Below are 17,534 nucleotides of genomic sequence, written 5' to 3'. Positions count from 1 at the left end.
AAAGGGGAAAAGAGCGAGCCAGTGTTATTCTCAAGGCCACCGGGATTTACTGCTAGAATGCAGTGCTCTGGATTCCCAAGCCAGGGCTTTGTATCCCCATAAATTACGATTGGCGACTTGACACATCCGCTCAGATGGAATTATGGGGTTGATTTAGAGCCAGAAAACGTGTGGTTTGGGGCAGACAAGGACAATGGAAGGAAAGAAAAGACGGGGCACCAAGATGGGGAGAGGTGAGAACAGGGGTGAGCACGTCCTTACAGAAGGAGACCCAGAAGAGACACCAGCATGTGACTCACACAGGAAAACAAATGCTCACCAGATAGTCACCCCCGGTACACAATCAAATGAACCACTATAAGGATAGCAGGAAATATATATATATGTATATTAGAACTGGAAGCAATTTTTCCCTTGCTTTAATGAGTAAGGTATATGAGCATATCGAATATAAGAGATGTAAATCTTCACTCGTTTTATTTCACCTTCTCAAGGCCAGTGTATAATCTATAAGCACAAGTGACACCACAGACCATAAAACTGATCTCAGAATTTATTCTCCAAACCTTTATCAAAATGTGAATCTCTTAGCAGGGTTTTTGTTTTTAATTCATAAACCAATTTCAATTGCTTCTTTTTTTAAAAAAAAAAAAAAAGCAAAACTATTTTAAATTGAGTCATCACATCTCCCAAGCTGGTGGACTCTGACCAAAAGATACACAGGAATGGGCTATCTTTGCTTCAGTCTCATTTTAAAAAGTATAATATATAAGTGTGATTCTCTGACACTGCTTTATAGTTAATCAGGAGCAAGTTGATCCCCCTCCTAGAAGGCAGAAGACTAATGTGGACATCTGTATTCCCTGAGAGATTAGTGCGTATATTTGGTCTTGCTAAGTTTGTTAAGATGGGGTTAATTGACTGACTCCACGTTGAAATTGGTTAACATTACTCCAGCCTGTGTTTCTGGAATCCATTTGGCTATGCTTCTGCACTACCATCGTTTTCAACGAGGCCAATGCCACCTCACTAAGATTGTGACACTGTTAACCCTATTCCTCCAACAGGAAATTAAAGGACAGAGGCTAAATATTTTTCCCATCCTTAAGTGAACAAGAGGTAGCAGTGATTTAAACCCAAGGAGAGTGAATCGATCTCAGAGTGTCTAATAATAGCCGCTCTTCACCTAAAATTTTATTATCCTCAGGAGAAAGTTAAAAAGAGAAATGCAAGTCGGAGAGCTGAAATTCAGATGTCTGGGAAGCTTGCGTCCTGTGACTCAAAGGTAACTTGTGGCCCAAACGTTAGGGATTTGGTTGGGTTTAAGTGCTTGCATCTCAGCATTGTGAGCTGTAAGTCTGAATTTCAAGGGAAGAGATTGGGTGGGGAGAGGAAGGGAAAGGGAGAGGAAGGGAAAGAAGGAAGATGAACATGAACAAGGGAAGGAGGGAAATAAAAGGAAGTGGAAAGAGAAAACAGGAGGGGAGGAGTGGGAAAGGTCCATAATAGTAGTTAGAGCACAGGGCGTAAAAATTAGGCATAGCCACTATGATGTCATGTTGCAGAGCCCAGTTAAGCCTGAAGGTGTGAAATCCTTACAGCTCTATATGCCAAAGCCTTTCTTGGCATGTTAGATCCTGGGGTGATGGGGAAGAAGTTGGTACAAAATACAATATTGCAATATCTTCTGTTCTGCATCAAACTCTGTAAGTTGCCCCTAATAGTCCAAACTCAGCCACTGAAGTTCATGGGCATTGTCTCTGGCCACAAGACCTCAGGTACATTACAGACTCAAACCATCTGTGCTGAGGCTCCCCTTCCCTCAGGCTTCAAACTATTCATCTGCACATAATTCATTTCTAATTTATCAGCTGTCATCTAAGACATCAAGTAGTAACATATATTAATATTATCATTTTAGAATATAATGACTATAAAGGATTTTATGTAGCATCTTTAACAACAAGAAGCACTGATTATTTGATAGTATCTCAGGGGACCTCTCTTCTTTTTTTTATTTTCTCTTATTTATTTATTTATTAAAGATTTCTGCTTCCTCCCCGCCACCGCCTCCCATTTCCCTCCCCCTCCCCCAATCAAGTCACCCTCCCTCAAGCAATGATGTGTGTCATGAATACCTTGAAATTGAACTTAAGGGTCTTTACTTAAACATAGTAAGTTGTATTTGAATAAGCACAGTGATATAGGACAGAAAGAATGTCCAGATGATTCTGCAATTGCTGCTAGAATAATCCATCTTAGAGTATGCAGAAAATGAATGCTATTACTGTCAATTCACCAAATAAATAATTTCTCTACAGACAGATGTTTGAATTTTTTAACAACAGATACTAAAGGGATGAGAAAATTCTGCTTATTTAGAGCAGAAGGATTTAGTTGTGGTAAGAAAATTGACAATGGACAAGAATAAACAAATATTCCTCTTCTACCAATAGTGAATACTCTGACCCTTCAGGCTAGATTAGAGCAAGTCCATAAAGCTACCTGCTGTACTTCAACACAGTGCATGTGTTTGCACCCCCATGCTTAAATACCTTATTTTTTCTGCATGCAATCATTTTCTTCATTGGTATATTCACGAATTTAATGGTTCCAATGAACCTACTTCCAAGGTGCTTATGGACATTATATCTCAGCCTAAGAAACAATAGAGCATTACTACAAAATATATCTTCCTAATATTTTTGACTTAAGGACATTGGTCTAGTGTCAAATAATACAATAGAATCTGTTCGGACTCTAGGGCAACAACCATAACATAAGGTCATGCTCAACTCTACCTTCCATTAAAATTAAAATACCAGTGCACTCAACTAATGGGAAGTTACACAGTAGTTACCAATGTTCTTGCTCCAGGGACACAATGGATGCCTGAAGTCACTAATAATAAAAATCATTGTGTACAATGGGGTTCTATCTTATGTATATATGTATTGATAAGTTTAGTTTATAAATTTGGCACAGGAGGAGAGTGACAATAATAACTTGTAACAAAAGAAAATAATGATAGCAATACATAAATTGTGTGACTATGCTCTCTCTGTGCCACACAAACTAGTACATGATAGAATCCCATCCTTTTCACGTTTAATGTGGGGCGATTATGCCTACGTGATGCAATGAAATGATTGCATTGAGATGAAATGATGAGCATAGTGTAGGCATTGAGGTGTGGCAACAGGCTACTACATCCAGGTACTTGATAGCCAACATGGCTACTAAGTCATTGATGAGCAGGTAGCACACTCAGTGGTCAAAGGATGATTCATATTCCTTGACAGGTAGAGTAAAATGATAGGCGATTTCAACCCAACCTCAAAAAAAAAAAAAAAACAAAAAACAATGTAACTGAAAAGCTGGCCTGCTTAACATTCTCTTACCATTGCTGAGTGAAAGGGCTGAAAGCAAAGCAATCGGTTAGGAGGCAACTTTACACCAGAGAGAGATTGGGCTGTGTTATAATTCCAGTATTAGCAGTGCTTGATTTTGTCTTTGTGTTACTTTTGTTGATTTTTGCATTATATTCCTAAAAGCTGTGAACTCTCTGTGGGATCTAGGTACAAGCCCTTCCATGCCACTTTCTGGCATCTGCAGTCCTTCACAAGTTTTAGTTCATAGCTGTATTACTCCTAATTCAGCTTCTGTCACCTCGTGGCCTCGCAGGCTCTGTGTATCTCCAAATCCCACTCTTCCTATAAGGATGCCAGCCAGTGGTTTTAGAGCCTGTCTCAACTTGGTAAAAATCTCATTTCAGCTTCATTGCATCTCATAAAACCCTATGACCAGATGAAGTAAATCACACACACACAGGTATCAGCATTCAGACTGCCCTGTAGCCTTTTGGAGGAGACAATTCACCCTGGCTCTCCTATCAGGATCCTACTCATTTACTTGGCAAAATCCATGGTATTTCTCCCCTACAGCTGAACAACACTTGGGTTGTTTCTCATCCCCTTCCTGACCTTTCTTCACCAGTTCTTCTGATTCCTCAGAAATGATGCCTGTCTATCACAGATACCTGGGATTTTTATCTGTTGGTTTCACCTACTGATACATGACCTGATGGCTTGGCTGAACACCTCTCCCAAGCTGAGCTAAATACTTAGGAGTGTTTGGATAAAATAAGTAATATATAGACTTTAATAAATCACTCAAAATCTGACATTCCTTTATGAACATTCCATGTAATTAATAAGAAAAAAATCAAATCTAAATAAAAAAAGAAAAATGTAATCAAGTAGGTTGACAACCAGCAAGAGATAATTAAAATGATCCTGTTTTGTTTCTTACTTTCATTAACATGCAAATGAGATTCATGAAGTTTGATATTGTGTTTCAGCAAGAGCCAGAGAAACAAATTAAGAATGAAAATGAGTCCCACCAATGGAGATTCCTGTTGAGTATATAAATTAATGAAAACTATGATTGCATCCAATTAATAAAATATAATTCTGTGATTTATTGGTCCTCAAAAATGAAACAAAGCTTCATAGATAAATTAAATTTTGATTCTTTTTTGGTGGACCCCACTCTGTGAATGCTGTCAAGATTTAAGAGAAGGGCAATAAATGTTAAACTCTGCTTTACTTTTACAAGCACAAAGTAGATAGACCTTGCTTACAAAGCAGAGTGTTGTAGAAAGGGTGTCCCTGATAGGAGGTGAGGCAATCTAGGATGTCATCCTGAATACAGAGAGAACCCAATGCCTATGCAGTCAGAGATCCAGAATCACAAGTAGGAATCTCTGACAACAAGGTACTTGTAAGAAACAGAGAAGCATGAGCAAATCCAAGGACCTCTGTGTCTCTCACTGAATACAAAGATCTCAGGGTTTCCCTCCATTTGGTACCTTTGCTCTGAGAAATACACCAAAGTGCTTACCTCGAATAATTTGAGATTTTAATCATATCGAAAAAAAGCTTAAAACCATGTCAAAGGGTCATACAAACATGTCTATAGTCATTGTAACTGAGTGATGTATAATGTATACCAGATGACAAAATGCACATACATACACACGCATGCATGCACACACGCACGCAAGCGCGCACACACACACACACACACACACACACACACACACACACACACTGTTAGGTCCAAAGTTCCACATACTCAAACTCAAGCATTAAGCAACAGCACCAAGAAGAGCAATAACAGCAAGGAATAGATTCTGCAGCATGGTGGAAGAGGAAATAACACTCAAGCAAAGTACGGTTTTGAAATTATGAGTTGTTGGGAGTCTGCTTTTTTATCTGTTAAAATGGCTTCCTATTTGTCAGTGTGTCCCTCACATGTTTGTGCTGATGTCTTTGACCCCAGTATATTAAAGAATGTAACCTCGGTGACAGTCATTTAGTTCATGGGTGTGTGGCATGGCAAGCTCTCATATCTCCTGCCAATGAATTGTTTTTGTCTTCCCTTTCCCTGAATCATATGCAAGTCATCCCTCGAGCCCAGCCTACTTAAAAAATACAAACAACTAGAATTGAGTATTTCTCAAGGGGCAGAAAAGCTTTAAGAAGCTCTTGATCCCCAACAACAAAGAAAGCCATGTCAACCACATCAAGAATTAAACAAAATAGGAATTATTATTTTCAAATACATAGCATGCTTTAAAATTACTTCTTGCAGACCCCTTTAACTTGAAATAGGAAGCCAATTAAGTTCCCATCATTCCTATATCTATAACGATTGCAAATCATTGCTATTTAACTTTACTAGATACATAAAAAACTCACCAGATTGAAGAAACTAAATTCTTTGGATGTTAAAATGATGGCATAGAGTTTTCTGGTAGGATGTATTTCTTTGTCTTTCCTGAATGGAAGCCAGGTGTCTTAAACGTCTATTTTTTCATCATTGGCCTATTTAGACATTAATTTCTTTTCAGAGCATATCACTTGCAACGCTTTTATTAAGAAAATGGAAAATTCACAAGATTCATCCTGAGTCCAAGGGTTGGAGGGGAGAGCATACTTACCATCTCTTCGATTCAACCTTGCGAATCCAGGACCATGACTGCTGGAGAGCTCAGAAGAACTGCTGAAGGATGCCGGAGGCAAGGCAGACACCAGGGGCTCATCACAGTCATCTGCCAGGAGGGAAAATGCCACGTTCCAGTGAGCACAGAGCTGACAGTTCTCTTCAAATCAATAGACACAACAAATAAACACAACATCAAAACGAGGATCTAAGCCACGCGTGGCAGCACGTGCCTGCAATCTTAGTGTGCAGCAGGAAGGTGCAGGGTGACCAGAAGTTCAAGGTCATCCTCAGATACGCGGCGAGTTCAAAACCATCCTGGGCTGCAAGAAACTCCGTCTCAAAATAAGTAAACAAGCAGACCTAGATTCTCTAGAACTATGCCTATTTTGCATGCACTATGCTGCCAAAAGTCTGGCAAGGTCAGTAGCCATAGAAAAACAACTGATAGATGAGAGATTGTAGAAACAGAGAAAGAGAGAAAGGAGACATTATAGGAATTAAAAAATAAAATATGGTGAGATCAAAAGGTATGCTTTAAAAAAGTTTTTTTTTTATCATGAGCAAAAAAATGCATAAATTTAAGTACACTAAAATGAACCTTGTGACTTGCTGGAATATACCTGTAATCCCAGGAATTCAGAAAACTGCTACATAAAGATCTCAAGGTCAAAGCCCAGCTGGGCTAGACAGTGAACTCAAGGACCCACAGTCACAATAGGAAGACCCTATCCCAAATTATTTACAAAAGCAGAACGAAGGCTGGGTATCTAGCAAAGCGGTAGGGTGCGTGCCTAGCATATGCAAGGCCCTGGGTTCAACCTCTAGGTTCCCAGAATAAAAAGAACCGATGGTTTCTAAAATACACTCTACAGTGGGAAAAAAAACAATCACAAAATGTATCAAGTTCATCTAAAAGAAACAAATGAGACATAGATGTTTCTATAAAAATGTAAAAGTTTGTTGAGATGCTTAGAAATTTATAGAACGTATGAAAGAAATATTTAAAGAGGAAAGAAACACATGGAGACTTGTATCTGAAAGAATGATTATAAAAGAACCATAAACCAGGACACAATCCAGGAGCCTGAGTAGAGAAGTCGTTTTAAGGGAAGAAAAATAGATATACCTTCCATTTTGTTAGAAAACACACGAGATACCAGGCACATTGATTGACGCACAAACTTCAAAAACACCAAAACTACAAGTAGATACATCTTTACAAGTAATGAGTGGACAAACTGTACAGGGTCCAAAAAGGCCAAAGGAACTGAAGGATGTGGGTCAGGAGGAGTCCCTCCATACTTATGAGAAAATAGCATAGGTGTCTGAAGGGAACACTGCTGCAAATTCTTAGACGTCAATGCATGTCTGCTCTTGTAGTTCATTTATTTCTACATTAGCCTCCCTGAAGCTTATGATGCTATTAATATTTCTCAGTGTTCAAAGGTTTATATTTCTTTGTGTTTTTATTTCTCTTGTATCTGTACTCAAGTCTTCATCTAATTTTAAAAAACTTAATAAAGTGGGATTCTGAGATCATTTAAAGCCAAAAAAAGAAAAGAAAAGAAGGAAGGAAGGAAGGAAGGAAGGAAGGAAGGAAGGAAGGAAGGAAGGAAAGAAAGAAAGAAAGAAAGAAAGAAAGAAAGAAAGAAAGAAAGAAGGAAAGAAGGAAGGAAGGAAGGAAGGAAGGAAGGAAGGAAAGAAAGAAAGAAAGAAAGAAAGAAAGAAAGAAAGAAAGAAAGAAAGAAAGAAAGAAAGGAAATAGCATAGGTAACTACTTGTAGAACAGCTGGTCAATCTGAACTTCAGCATGCTCCAAGACTCCACTAGCTCCACTAAGGAGCAAGTGCTTCTGGGAATGGCTTACCCATGAGGAACAACAGTCTCAAGAGGCCTTCTGAATGCCACAAGAGTGATATACAAATGCCAGCAGTTTTCACTTCCCATCAAACCAACAAAGCTGGACACCACTGAATGAGCTGCAGACGCGAGGGTCTCTGCACTCAGAGGCACGTCCATCATCCATAACAGCAAAGAACCATTCACAACTCACATGTAGTGTCCAAAGAACAGACAATGACAGCATAGTTCACCATGAAATAATACACGGCAATGAAAAGGAGCAACAGCAATGCAAAATGGTTAGCTCATAGGAATATAATTTTAGTGGGAAAATATTGAGTTATAACAGCAGATCTGCTAGTTTTGGGAATTTGTAAATGAAAAGATAAATAACCTGTTGTTTAGAAGCATACATGATTTGTCATTCAAATTATTTTAAGAGAAGGATTGAAACTGTAAGACTTCAGGATTTGTTTGTACCATGGGGTAGACTCAAGATGAGAAGAAAGTACCCAGGATGAAATCGCCAAAGGTCAAAGTTTGGGTATTAATGGCACCTTCCAAAGATTCCATTTTGTTATAACACTTCAAAAATACACAAGCATTGGCCGATATGCATATGCCTGTGCAGATCTTAGGCTCTGTTAAAGTAGAGACAAGTCTCCATCTATTTATCTTAAATGTATATCACATAGACTGCTCTTTGTGTGTAATCATGGGAAGGGACACATATGTATGGGTGTTTGCATGCACATGGAGGCCAGAGCTCAACTCAGGCTTCTCACTGGTCTGGAGGTTATGGAGAAAGCTGGGCTGCATGCGCAACCTCCTTCTATGTCCCTGCTGCTGGGATGACAATTGTTGCCAGCACATCCAGCTTTTGTAGGCAGGCTCCCGGGATTGAACTCTGATTCTCAAACTTGATCCTCAAGAATGTTACAAACCCATCTCTCTCTCTCCAGCCCCACATATACTGCTTTTACTGTTAAACAGCAAAGTACAAAAAAAAAAAAAATACAGTGATAATGCTTGCTTTTGATAGTGACACATGCTTAATGTACTCTGAATGAGCTTTAAAGCACTTTCCTTTTTGAATTAAGAAGTTACTCTCACTTCTGCTTTAATCAGAATAAAAGCTCCTACTTAATATTTTTATGTATCTTAGTAATTTAAAAGCATGCAGGGTTATTGTCTCAAATGTTTTCTTTGACAGTAATTTAATTTAGATTAATTCAAAAGTTATCTGGATTCACCTGAAACGTTACAGAGTTCTTTCTGCCTGAACATAGCTTGCTCTTGAATGACTTTCACAAGAATTTGCCCAATGTATCCTTGTTTTCTGGTCCTCTTTTGAGGTTTCTTGGTTTGTTCTTTGGGGTTTTACTCCGTGTTAGCAATCAAAACCACGGCCCCAAGCACGCCAGGCAAGCACTCTACCAGCTGAGCCCCAGCCCCAGCTCCCCATTTAGTTTCTTAAGATTATCTCATTTCCATGTATAGCTCACTTTTCCCTCTTTTGTACCTCCAATTCTCTAGCTGACTCTTAAGGAAGACAGGTTCTTGCATGTCTATTGATTAGCTTAAGTGCTAACACCAGCCATTCTAGTTGTTAACTCAAGTAGTAAGGGGCTTAGACATTAAAGGACTTACAACCTACGGAGTGTTGGAGGGGGTGGGTGGTTGTACCCAATTATAAAAGCAACAACCAGAATGCTTTAGTACACTGTGGGAGCTAAAGTGTGTGTGTGTGTGTGTGTGTGTGTGTGTGTGTGTGTGTACACAGAAGGGCATTATGTATACATGGGGACAGTGTGTGTGTGTGTGTGTGTGTGTGTGTGTGTGTGTGTACGAGCGCGTGTTCACTAAAACTGCCTGCCTTTGGGGTCATTATCAGTATGCAGGTGTGCGATGCAAGGGGCTATTTAACTGCATCTCAAATCAATTACGCAAATGAGGATCGACTCGGCAAACGTAAAGAGCACCTCTGCTGCAGCCACTCTGGAAGGTATATATTTATTGCCCATTTGTTTTTGTCAACTGTAAATTGAGAATCCATACTGCTCCACTTTTAGTTTTTAAAGAACAGGACTGAAATAAGAGAAGGGGTCATTTTTTCCCATTTGTGGGGAGAGGGGCAGGCAACCTGGGAGGGAGGTGGATCATGGAAGGTGTGAGTGGGGAACTCTGAGGTTGGGTCAAGTTCCAATTGGACCTTCACATGCGTGACTCTCTTCTTTCCCACAAGGCTGCAAATCCTCTACATGCTGCTGTAAGTCTTCCCAACAGTAGGCAGTTTAGTCATTCGTCCCCAGCTAACTATAACATAGTGCATACTTGGAGGACTTAGACACTCTCACACACATAGTAACCGGCCTTTCTTCTTCTTCATTGAGATTTTAATATTAATAACTTATCAATGAAGTCTTTGAGGCACAAAGCTTAGCTCACTCTCTTATCTTCCTGTAGCAGGATGGAGACATTTATAAATCAAGTTGGAGCAGAAAATCAAGCATATAAGAACACCATGATTATAAAGAGCATTCCTTTAGTTTCTGCTGTCTGAATGCGATGGGGCACCATGGCAGCGTTGCTAAAATGTGTCTTGAGAAGTTATTCTCTCAAGTTCAGGGTTTCCCATGCTGTTGTTCATTACACGTTTGATATTCAATAGTTTTGACCACAAGAGGGGAAGACCTTGGGCAGCAGTAATGAGTCTGAGGTGACCAAACAGGGCATTTCCCTGTGACTATTAATAGGATGAAATTGTAGATTACATACAGGCTTCCTGTGAGTTTCGTTCCAAACTTTCTCAGATGGCAGTCGTAAAAGGAGAGTTCTGAACTGATGGCATTGAGGGACAATGTCTCGGGTCAAAGATTCTCAACCAGAGCAGACTGCAGCCCTGAGAGGCACTGAGCAATGGCTGTTGGAGGCATGTTCCTCCCAGCGACCTGTAGATCAGGTACAGAGACGGTCTTCGGCACACTCTCTAATATACAGGGCATGACTCCACAGTACAAATCCCAATGATGCTGAGGCTGGAAAAGAGCATTCCTGATTCAACACCCAGCCTTCTGCTGGAGCAGCCTCTCAGAGGGGAATCTCCAGCTTCCTCTCATATTTCAGCGTGGATGAAGCTCTAATTTGCAGCATTTTTGCATTTGAATAACGATCATTCAGGACGTTTTGGTATATACGCATTGACGCCAGGAGGCGTGCAACACTGGAATGACAGGCTACTCTAGCTCAACACAAAATTATGTTTTTGTTATTAAGTACTAGATCAGATCATAACAGCACCCTGGTCTCTTCACTGCCAGTAATGTTGTTGGCAAAAATAAAAGTAAGTAGAGGGAAATAACAAGACACAGGGAAAATGATGGGTGCATTGATTGTGGAAGGGAATAACATGGTTGCCAGACATTTTAGAGAAGATTACAGAATTCAAAATGGTAGCAGAGCAAATTGGGATATTATTAGACATTTCTATTAGCATAAGAAACTTTCATTATTCTGCTTTTTAAAAAATTATAACACCTTTTTTGGCATTTTTAAAAGTCATAGCAGAATTTCTGCTTTCTCCTTGATATCAGTGGAAAGTAGTAAAACTGCAGATTTTAGTCTTTTTGTTTAAAAAAGTGGTTCTCAACCTGAGGGTGATGACCTTTTGGGAGGTCAAATGGCCCTTTCACAGGGGTTGCCTAAGAGCATTGGAAAACACAGACATTTACATTATAATTCCTAACAATAGTAAAATTACAGTTATGAAATAGCAAAAAATTAATTTTATGATTGGGGTCATCATAACATGAGAACCTGTATCAAATGGTTGCAGCATTTAGGAAAGTTGAAAATCATTTGTTTAAGGGGAAAAAAAGCTATACTTGATTGATTACATTTAGATAGTTAATGAATTATGTTAGAATATCCATAACTGGAAAGAAAGTTTTCTAGCTTGTGTTAAGATACACAGAGAGAAAGTGTGTGTCTGTGTGTGCGCACTGTGCATGCACGTGTAAGCACACCTATGTGGGTGTTGGGTGAAAGAGTCAGAGACAGAAACACTCTAGCTTCCAGATCAATAGTTCAGAAAAGTCAGCATTTGTTTCTTCCATGGGAGAAAAACTTACCCTTGTCATTAAAAAGACAATGATAAATTAGATCTCTTGCAAGCTGTATGCATGAGAACATTCAACATTCTCTCACAAACGGAGGTGCAAGCTGTATTGAAGGTATTTTAATACAGCTCGATAGAAAGTAATTTCCTTTTATTTTGCAAAAGGCTTTAATGCATAATTCTCATAAGTAAGTAAAAGCTGTTCACTTTTTAATAAAAGTAATTCAATTTTCTTAAGCTGTTTGCAATATTACCTGTACTAAGATAATAAGTGTATATTATGGGTGCTTACCACGTTCTCAGTGTTTACATCTCTTACCACCCTCGTTTGGTCCTGATGAATACTCTATACTGTCCTATTAGATACTGGGGCAATTTTGTCCTGGATAATACCGTATCATAAACTATTAACAACTGGGACAATTGAGGGAAAATAAGTTACACTAGTTAAATAAATCACTCGAGGACCCATTAGGAATGAATAGATTTACAGTGTTTCATCCCCTGTTCTGAGCTAAGCACACTGTTTAAAAGAGAATTGGTCTTCTGAAATCTACAATGTAGAAAGTCGGGGCTGATTTGCAAAAACAGGCAGCTTAACTGCTGCTGAGTAACCGCCTTCTCTGATATTCCGAAAAGCTGCCAAAACCATTTGCATCCTTGCTAATGAATCATACATTGCAATGGAGATTGGCATGGGAGGGGGTGGAGGGCGGGAAGATGATTTTCTTAAAAGTTCCCTTATACTAGAGGCAGCGATGACTCATTTTATAGGGAGCTTTGAAAACATCAGAGCTTCAATTCTTTGAGGAAATGGATTTCACAGACCTGGTCCATTGACAGTTTTAGGATTAAGGAATGGCCTCTTCCTCAAGAAAAAATCCATATCCTTGAAAAAAAATTATTCTAATCTATATTTTTGAAAGCTCATCTACTTGAAATTGGAAACCATGAACTAATTTAAAAGGTAAAGTATACGATTATGCTGGTGTATCCTACCAAAAACTACTCTGAGCAAGACAAGATTTCATCCCCAACCACAGTATTCTTTTTCACTCTTGGTTTCCTGAGTTCAGGCAGTCCTGTCTTCTGACCTGACCTGACCCACCGCCTGTATCTGCACCTGGTGTGTCTCTGATGTCTGTCTAGTGAGAGACTGGATATAGGAGGAGCAAAGGCCAAACCACATGAAAAAACAGGCTTCAGCAGCCAATTCCAGAACCCAACATGAGCTCCTCAAGGGAGTGCCTGCCAAGAGCCAGGTTTTGGCAGCTAACAGACAGGTTCCCCAACGTTTGTCTCTGCTTCCACGTTAAGAGCGGCTACAAACCAAGTCAAATATGTGATCCCAATCAATCTCAGGGGATGCCCTGCTTCTACTTAGCCTGGTCACAGCTGTCCCATGCCTGAGGCCTCTAATCAGGGTACACGGGAGCCCTCTCTGATTTCAACTCTCTTCTGCTTGCCTTTGAATCTCTGTCAAGCCTAAGTGCCAGCAAACAGTGAATAAATAGCCTCCGCTGGTCCTCATTCGGGTGCTCTGCATCTCTTTCCACTCCAGGGAGCTCTTCTCTGCTCTCGCATCTCACCTCTCCAGGCATAGGCACCCATGCGCTCAGAAGCCACACAACGGAAATCCCACCCACAGTCTGCCTTGAGGATGCATGGAAGAGCTGGGTGAATTTAGTGTGGTTGAAAAGTGATCAGTTCCAGAATTCATGTATGCATGTATAAATACACACACACACACACACATATATTCCATATAGAGACATTTCTATGAATATGTACATCGATATATACCTGTTATGAACCGGCTCCAGGTAGTCTTACCTGAAGCAGGCACCTTAGAGGATTCATTTGAGCTACAGAGTAGAACCACATGGGAGAGATTTCAAACCTCCGCTCTCTATGCCCCACAGCCAGGACCATGCTATTCTGGTAACTACTAAAATAGATGTGCAAAGGAATGCCTGTCCATCCAAGTGTTTTGTTGCTTTCACAAATGTCTTCATGCTTTATGCTGGTGTTTCATGGGTCTGTTTTAGGACTGAAGAAACGGCTATGATATCACACTCACCCCTTTCTCCCTACAAAGCCATGTAGACTGAGCACACAGAGGCAGCTACTTTGCAGTGACGTGGTGACGGTGGGTACATGGGGAGTATAAGTTTTAAAGAAAAGTGAAAATGCTAGTGGACTTGAGTAAAAGAGAGAAACTGGATGCAGAGGTGACAGCATGGTGATGAGCTTTTGCAGGCGACCCTAGTTCAGTTCCCAGCACCTGTGTTGGGTGGCTCACAACCACCTGTAACTCCAGCTCCAGGGAACCCAATGCCTCTCACCTTGGAGGGCACCTGCACTCGTGTGCACACACCAAACACCCACATCCACACACCTAGGAATGCACACAATTCTAAATAAAAATAAAAGGGGACATACTGAGAAAAAGAAGAAGTTTTAGGGGAAATGAAGGTGCAAATGAGACGAAGTAAGGTCCAGCATCTTCTTCCGCAGGCAACAGAACAGGCAGCACACACGCTGATCTCATCATCTCATCCTTCCCTAAAATAACATCTCAGCAAAACTAAACACTAGTGAGGGCGGGCGACTACAAACTCCTTAGCTTCTCTGAGTCTTAATTTGACTTTGACAGGAAAATTAACATTCACTTGAGGATAGTGGTTTTAGATATATTAAAAGGGATAAACATGAGCTTCTAACTGTCAGTCAGTGGCTTAAATTTAAAAAAAAAAAATAGCATATGGCTGCAATTTAAAACAAGTAAATATTTATCAGCATGTTTACACAAGCCTCGCTCAAGACAGACATGCTTCCCACACAGTTCGCATAGGCAGCAATCTATAAGTGCCTGCGCATCTTTCTCTCCACAAGGATGGGCAAGCTGTAGTCGTGGCTGCTAATGCTCGTGGTGTTAATGGGGTAGCTTTCGTGCGGAGGCAAACACTGGCTTATGCGCTCCAAGTTACAGCCTGCCTTTAAAGAGCTTTCCCAATTAATCTTCACAAATTAATGGATTAATGGGAAGGCAGTTAACTTTTAACGACAGCACAGCCAGAGGCTGATTGATTTTGGAGTTTTAATAGCAACTATTTAAATTCTAGATATTAGAACAAAGAGACCCACAAATCCACCCATGAAAACAACCAAGGTGAAGGAGTGAAAGAAGCAATTGTTTTGAAGTCAAGTGAACATCGGTACTTTACTAGTCTATGTAGTTCACAGACTTTCATCAACAGATACCTTGACTACATTGGCCACTGTGTCTCCTCAGTAATGATAGGAGAAATGGAAGGTTATGGAGCAAGCTTTTCAGCAGTTTATTGTACATGGATTTAAGATAAATACTTAGCCTAGGGGGTTAGGGATGGTGTGGGCAGGCAAGATTCTGGGGAATGTGGACAGAGAATATTCCACAAAAGCCCACCCCTGCATGAATAGCTACAGGTAGGCAATGGCAGCTGAGAGAGATAGAAACATTTTCCTGCAGGGATGAGACCCTTCTGATTGTCCAGTCCCAAGTCATCAGCTCTGGACATAGGCACACACGAGCAGAACTAAATGGACTCAATAAGGTATATGCATATATATGTAACAATAAAAACTGGAAGAAGAGACAGGGGGTGAAAATGACACAGAGGAAGTAACCACAAGTGACATGCTCAAAAATAAATTTCAAAGTTTTCTATAAAAAAAAAAAGCTACCCAGAAGAATTAGTGGATAGAAGTTTAACATAATTTAAAAACATATTTAGATATTCTTTAAACATATCGCATAGTTAAATATATTTTATACTTAGAAGTATTTAAATACATAACATAGCTAATTAAATATGTTTATATTTAGATCTAGTTTGATGTACATGAGATGTTGGAGCACATTGCCGTTTCCTTCCAAAAGTCTCTGATTCATTCACTTTTCACTCCCTCATACACACTTCACTTCATTTGCTTGTTAGGGAGGCAAGAAAACTGGAACAATGAACATTGGTGGCTGAAGTAATGACTGCTAGTTGACACGGGTGACATTTCCATATGTTGTCCCTCCTCTCAAGGTCTGAGGATTGTCATTCTTCTCTGCTGCTTCTAGAATCATAAATTAATTATAACATTTTATTTACGTGTGGTCAAACTTACTTTTTTTTCTTATTTCACACTCATCTTTAGTTTTGTTTATGCTTTTTTTAATTAAATGAAAAATGCTTGCTTTGGCTGAGTATTGAGTATGTATACCTTTCATCATCAAAAATTGTCTCTAATTCTGTGTGTGTGTGTGTGTGTGTGTGTGTGTGTGGTGTGTGTTTATATGTGCTATACCTATACTTATGTGCATTTCTGTGTGGAGGCCAGAAGTCAGCCTCAGATGTGGCTCCTGCCAGGGTTTCTCAGGTGGCCTGGTCTTATCACTTAGGCCTGGCTTGATGACCAGTGAGCCCCAGAGATCCGCCTGTCTCTGCCTTTCCAGCATGGGTATTAAAAGTTCACACCAACATGCTCTACTTTTTTTTTCTTCCCTCATGTAATCTGGGTATCACTCCAGTCCTCATGCTTCTGTGCCAAGCACTTAACTTACTCAGCCGTCTTCCCTAGCTCCTTGTTGATCTCTTGGTCAAGTAGTATATTTAACCGAAGTGACACAGGAGATGATGGGAATTGAGAAATGTGGGCTCCGGATCCAGAGAAGCCTTAAATGCTTGCTCAGGCACTTCCCAGGGTCTGATCCACACTCCTCCAGCTTGACACGCTTCTGCCTACAATGCACACTAAAGCATCCTTGACAGAAGAGCTTGATCGCTTCATGTGATAAAATCCCTAAGATATAGAAAGCATAGGACAAGGTACTCATAATAATGCATCTCTCTCTTTGATTCCCAGTTCCAGTGAATAAAGAAAAAAATGTATTTTTGAGGAGTTATTAATATGCTTGTCTTGAATGCACCACCTTTGAAATTAGTGTGATAAATGGATTTAGCACATTCGTGGAAACAAAACATTCATAGCAGGTGGCACAGGAGTCATTAGAGGTACAAGAATATTGACTTCTTTCCTCTGGCATCTTACATCCAAATCTTCTGACTTGAAGACGACACTCAGACATCTTACTTTCTCTTACAGTACTCTGCTTCCTGTAACCATTCCAACTAGACACACTCTACCTTGAGTTGGGGACCTATCTGACTAAGTGGCCTTAGGGTTTTGTTTGATTGCTTCTTCACTTAGAGATCAGGGTGTCAGGAAGAAGAATTTGGTAAAACTGTGGGGCCCACTAACTGTGTGCACTGAGGAACAATCATTGAGGAAAGACAGATCCTTAGAATGATAGCGATGAATTTCATAGCACCATCCTCCAAGTAGAACAAAGGCCGTCTTCACAAGACCAGCTGTGTCTGCTCACAAGCTAGGTTTGTGGACTGTTGACATGCCCTCACAGAAGGAGGGGGGAGCCAGGAGGGTCACTGACCCCTTCACCTGAATATCTGCCCTCTCCTCCCATCCAGTGGTAGGCAATTCTACTTTCATTGCACAAAGTCTTCGGGATCTCAAC

General features: G+C 40.1%; 1 protein-coding gene across 1 annotated transcript in view; it reads right to left on the bottom strand.

Moving 5' to 3' along the window:
- The window catches only part of Cntnap4 (contactin associated protein like 4), a 292,183-nt gene that overhangs the window by 241,262 nt on the left and 33,387 nt on the right, over positions 1–17,534 (bottom strand). The window contains exon 2 of the mRNA XM_005345710.2: positions 6,005–6,115. Within this exon, the coding sequence (XP_005345767.1) occupies positions 6,005–6,115 (111 nt within the window). The remainder of the gene's footprint in view (positions 1–6,004; positions 6,116–17,534) is intronic.

This window comes from Microtus ochrogaster, chromosome 4, assembly GCF_000317375.1.
Source record: "Microtus ochrogaster isolate Prairie Vole_2 chromosome 4, MicOch1.0, whole genome shotgun sequence".
In the NCBI taxonomy this organism is placed as follows: domain Eukaryota; kingdom Metazoa; phylum Chordata; class Mammalia; order Rodentia; family Cricetidae; genus Microtus; species Microtus ochrogaster.
Note: the sequence above shows the minus strand (reverse complement) of the source record. Positions and strands in the feature narration are given on the sequence as shown.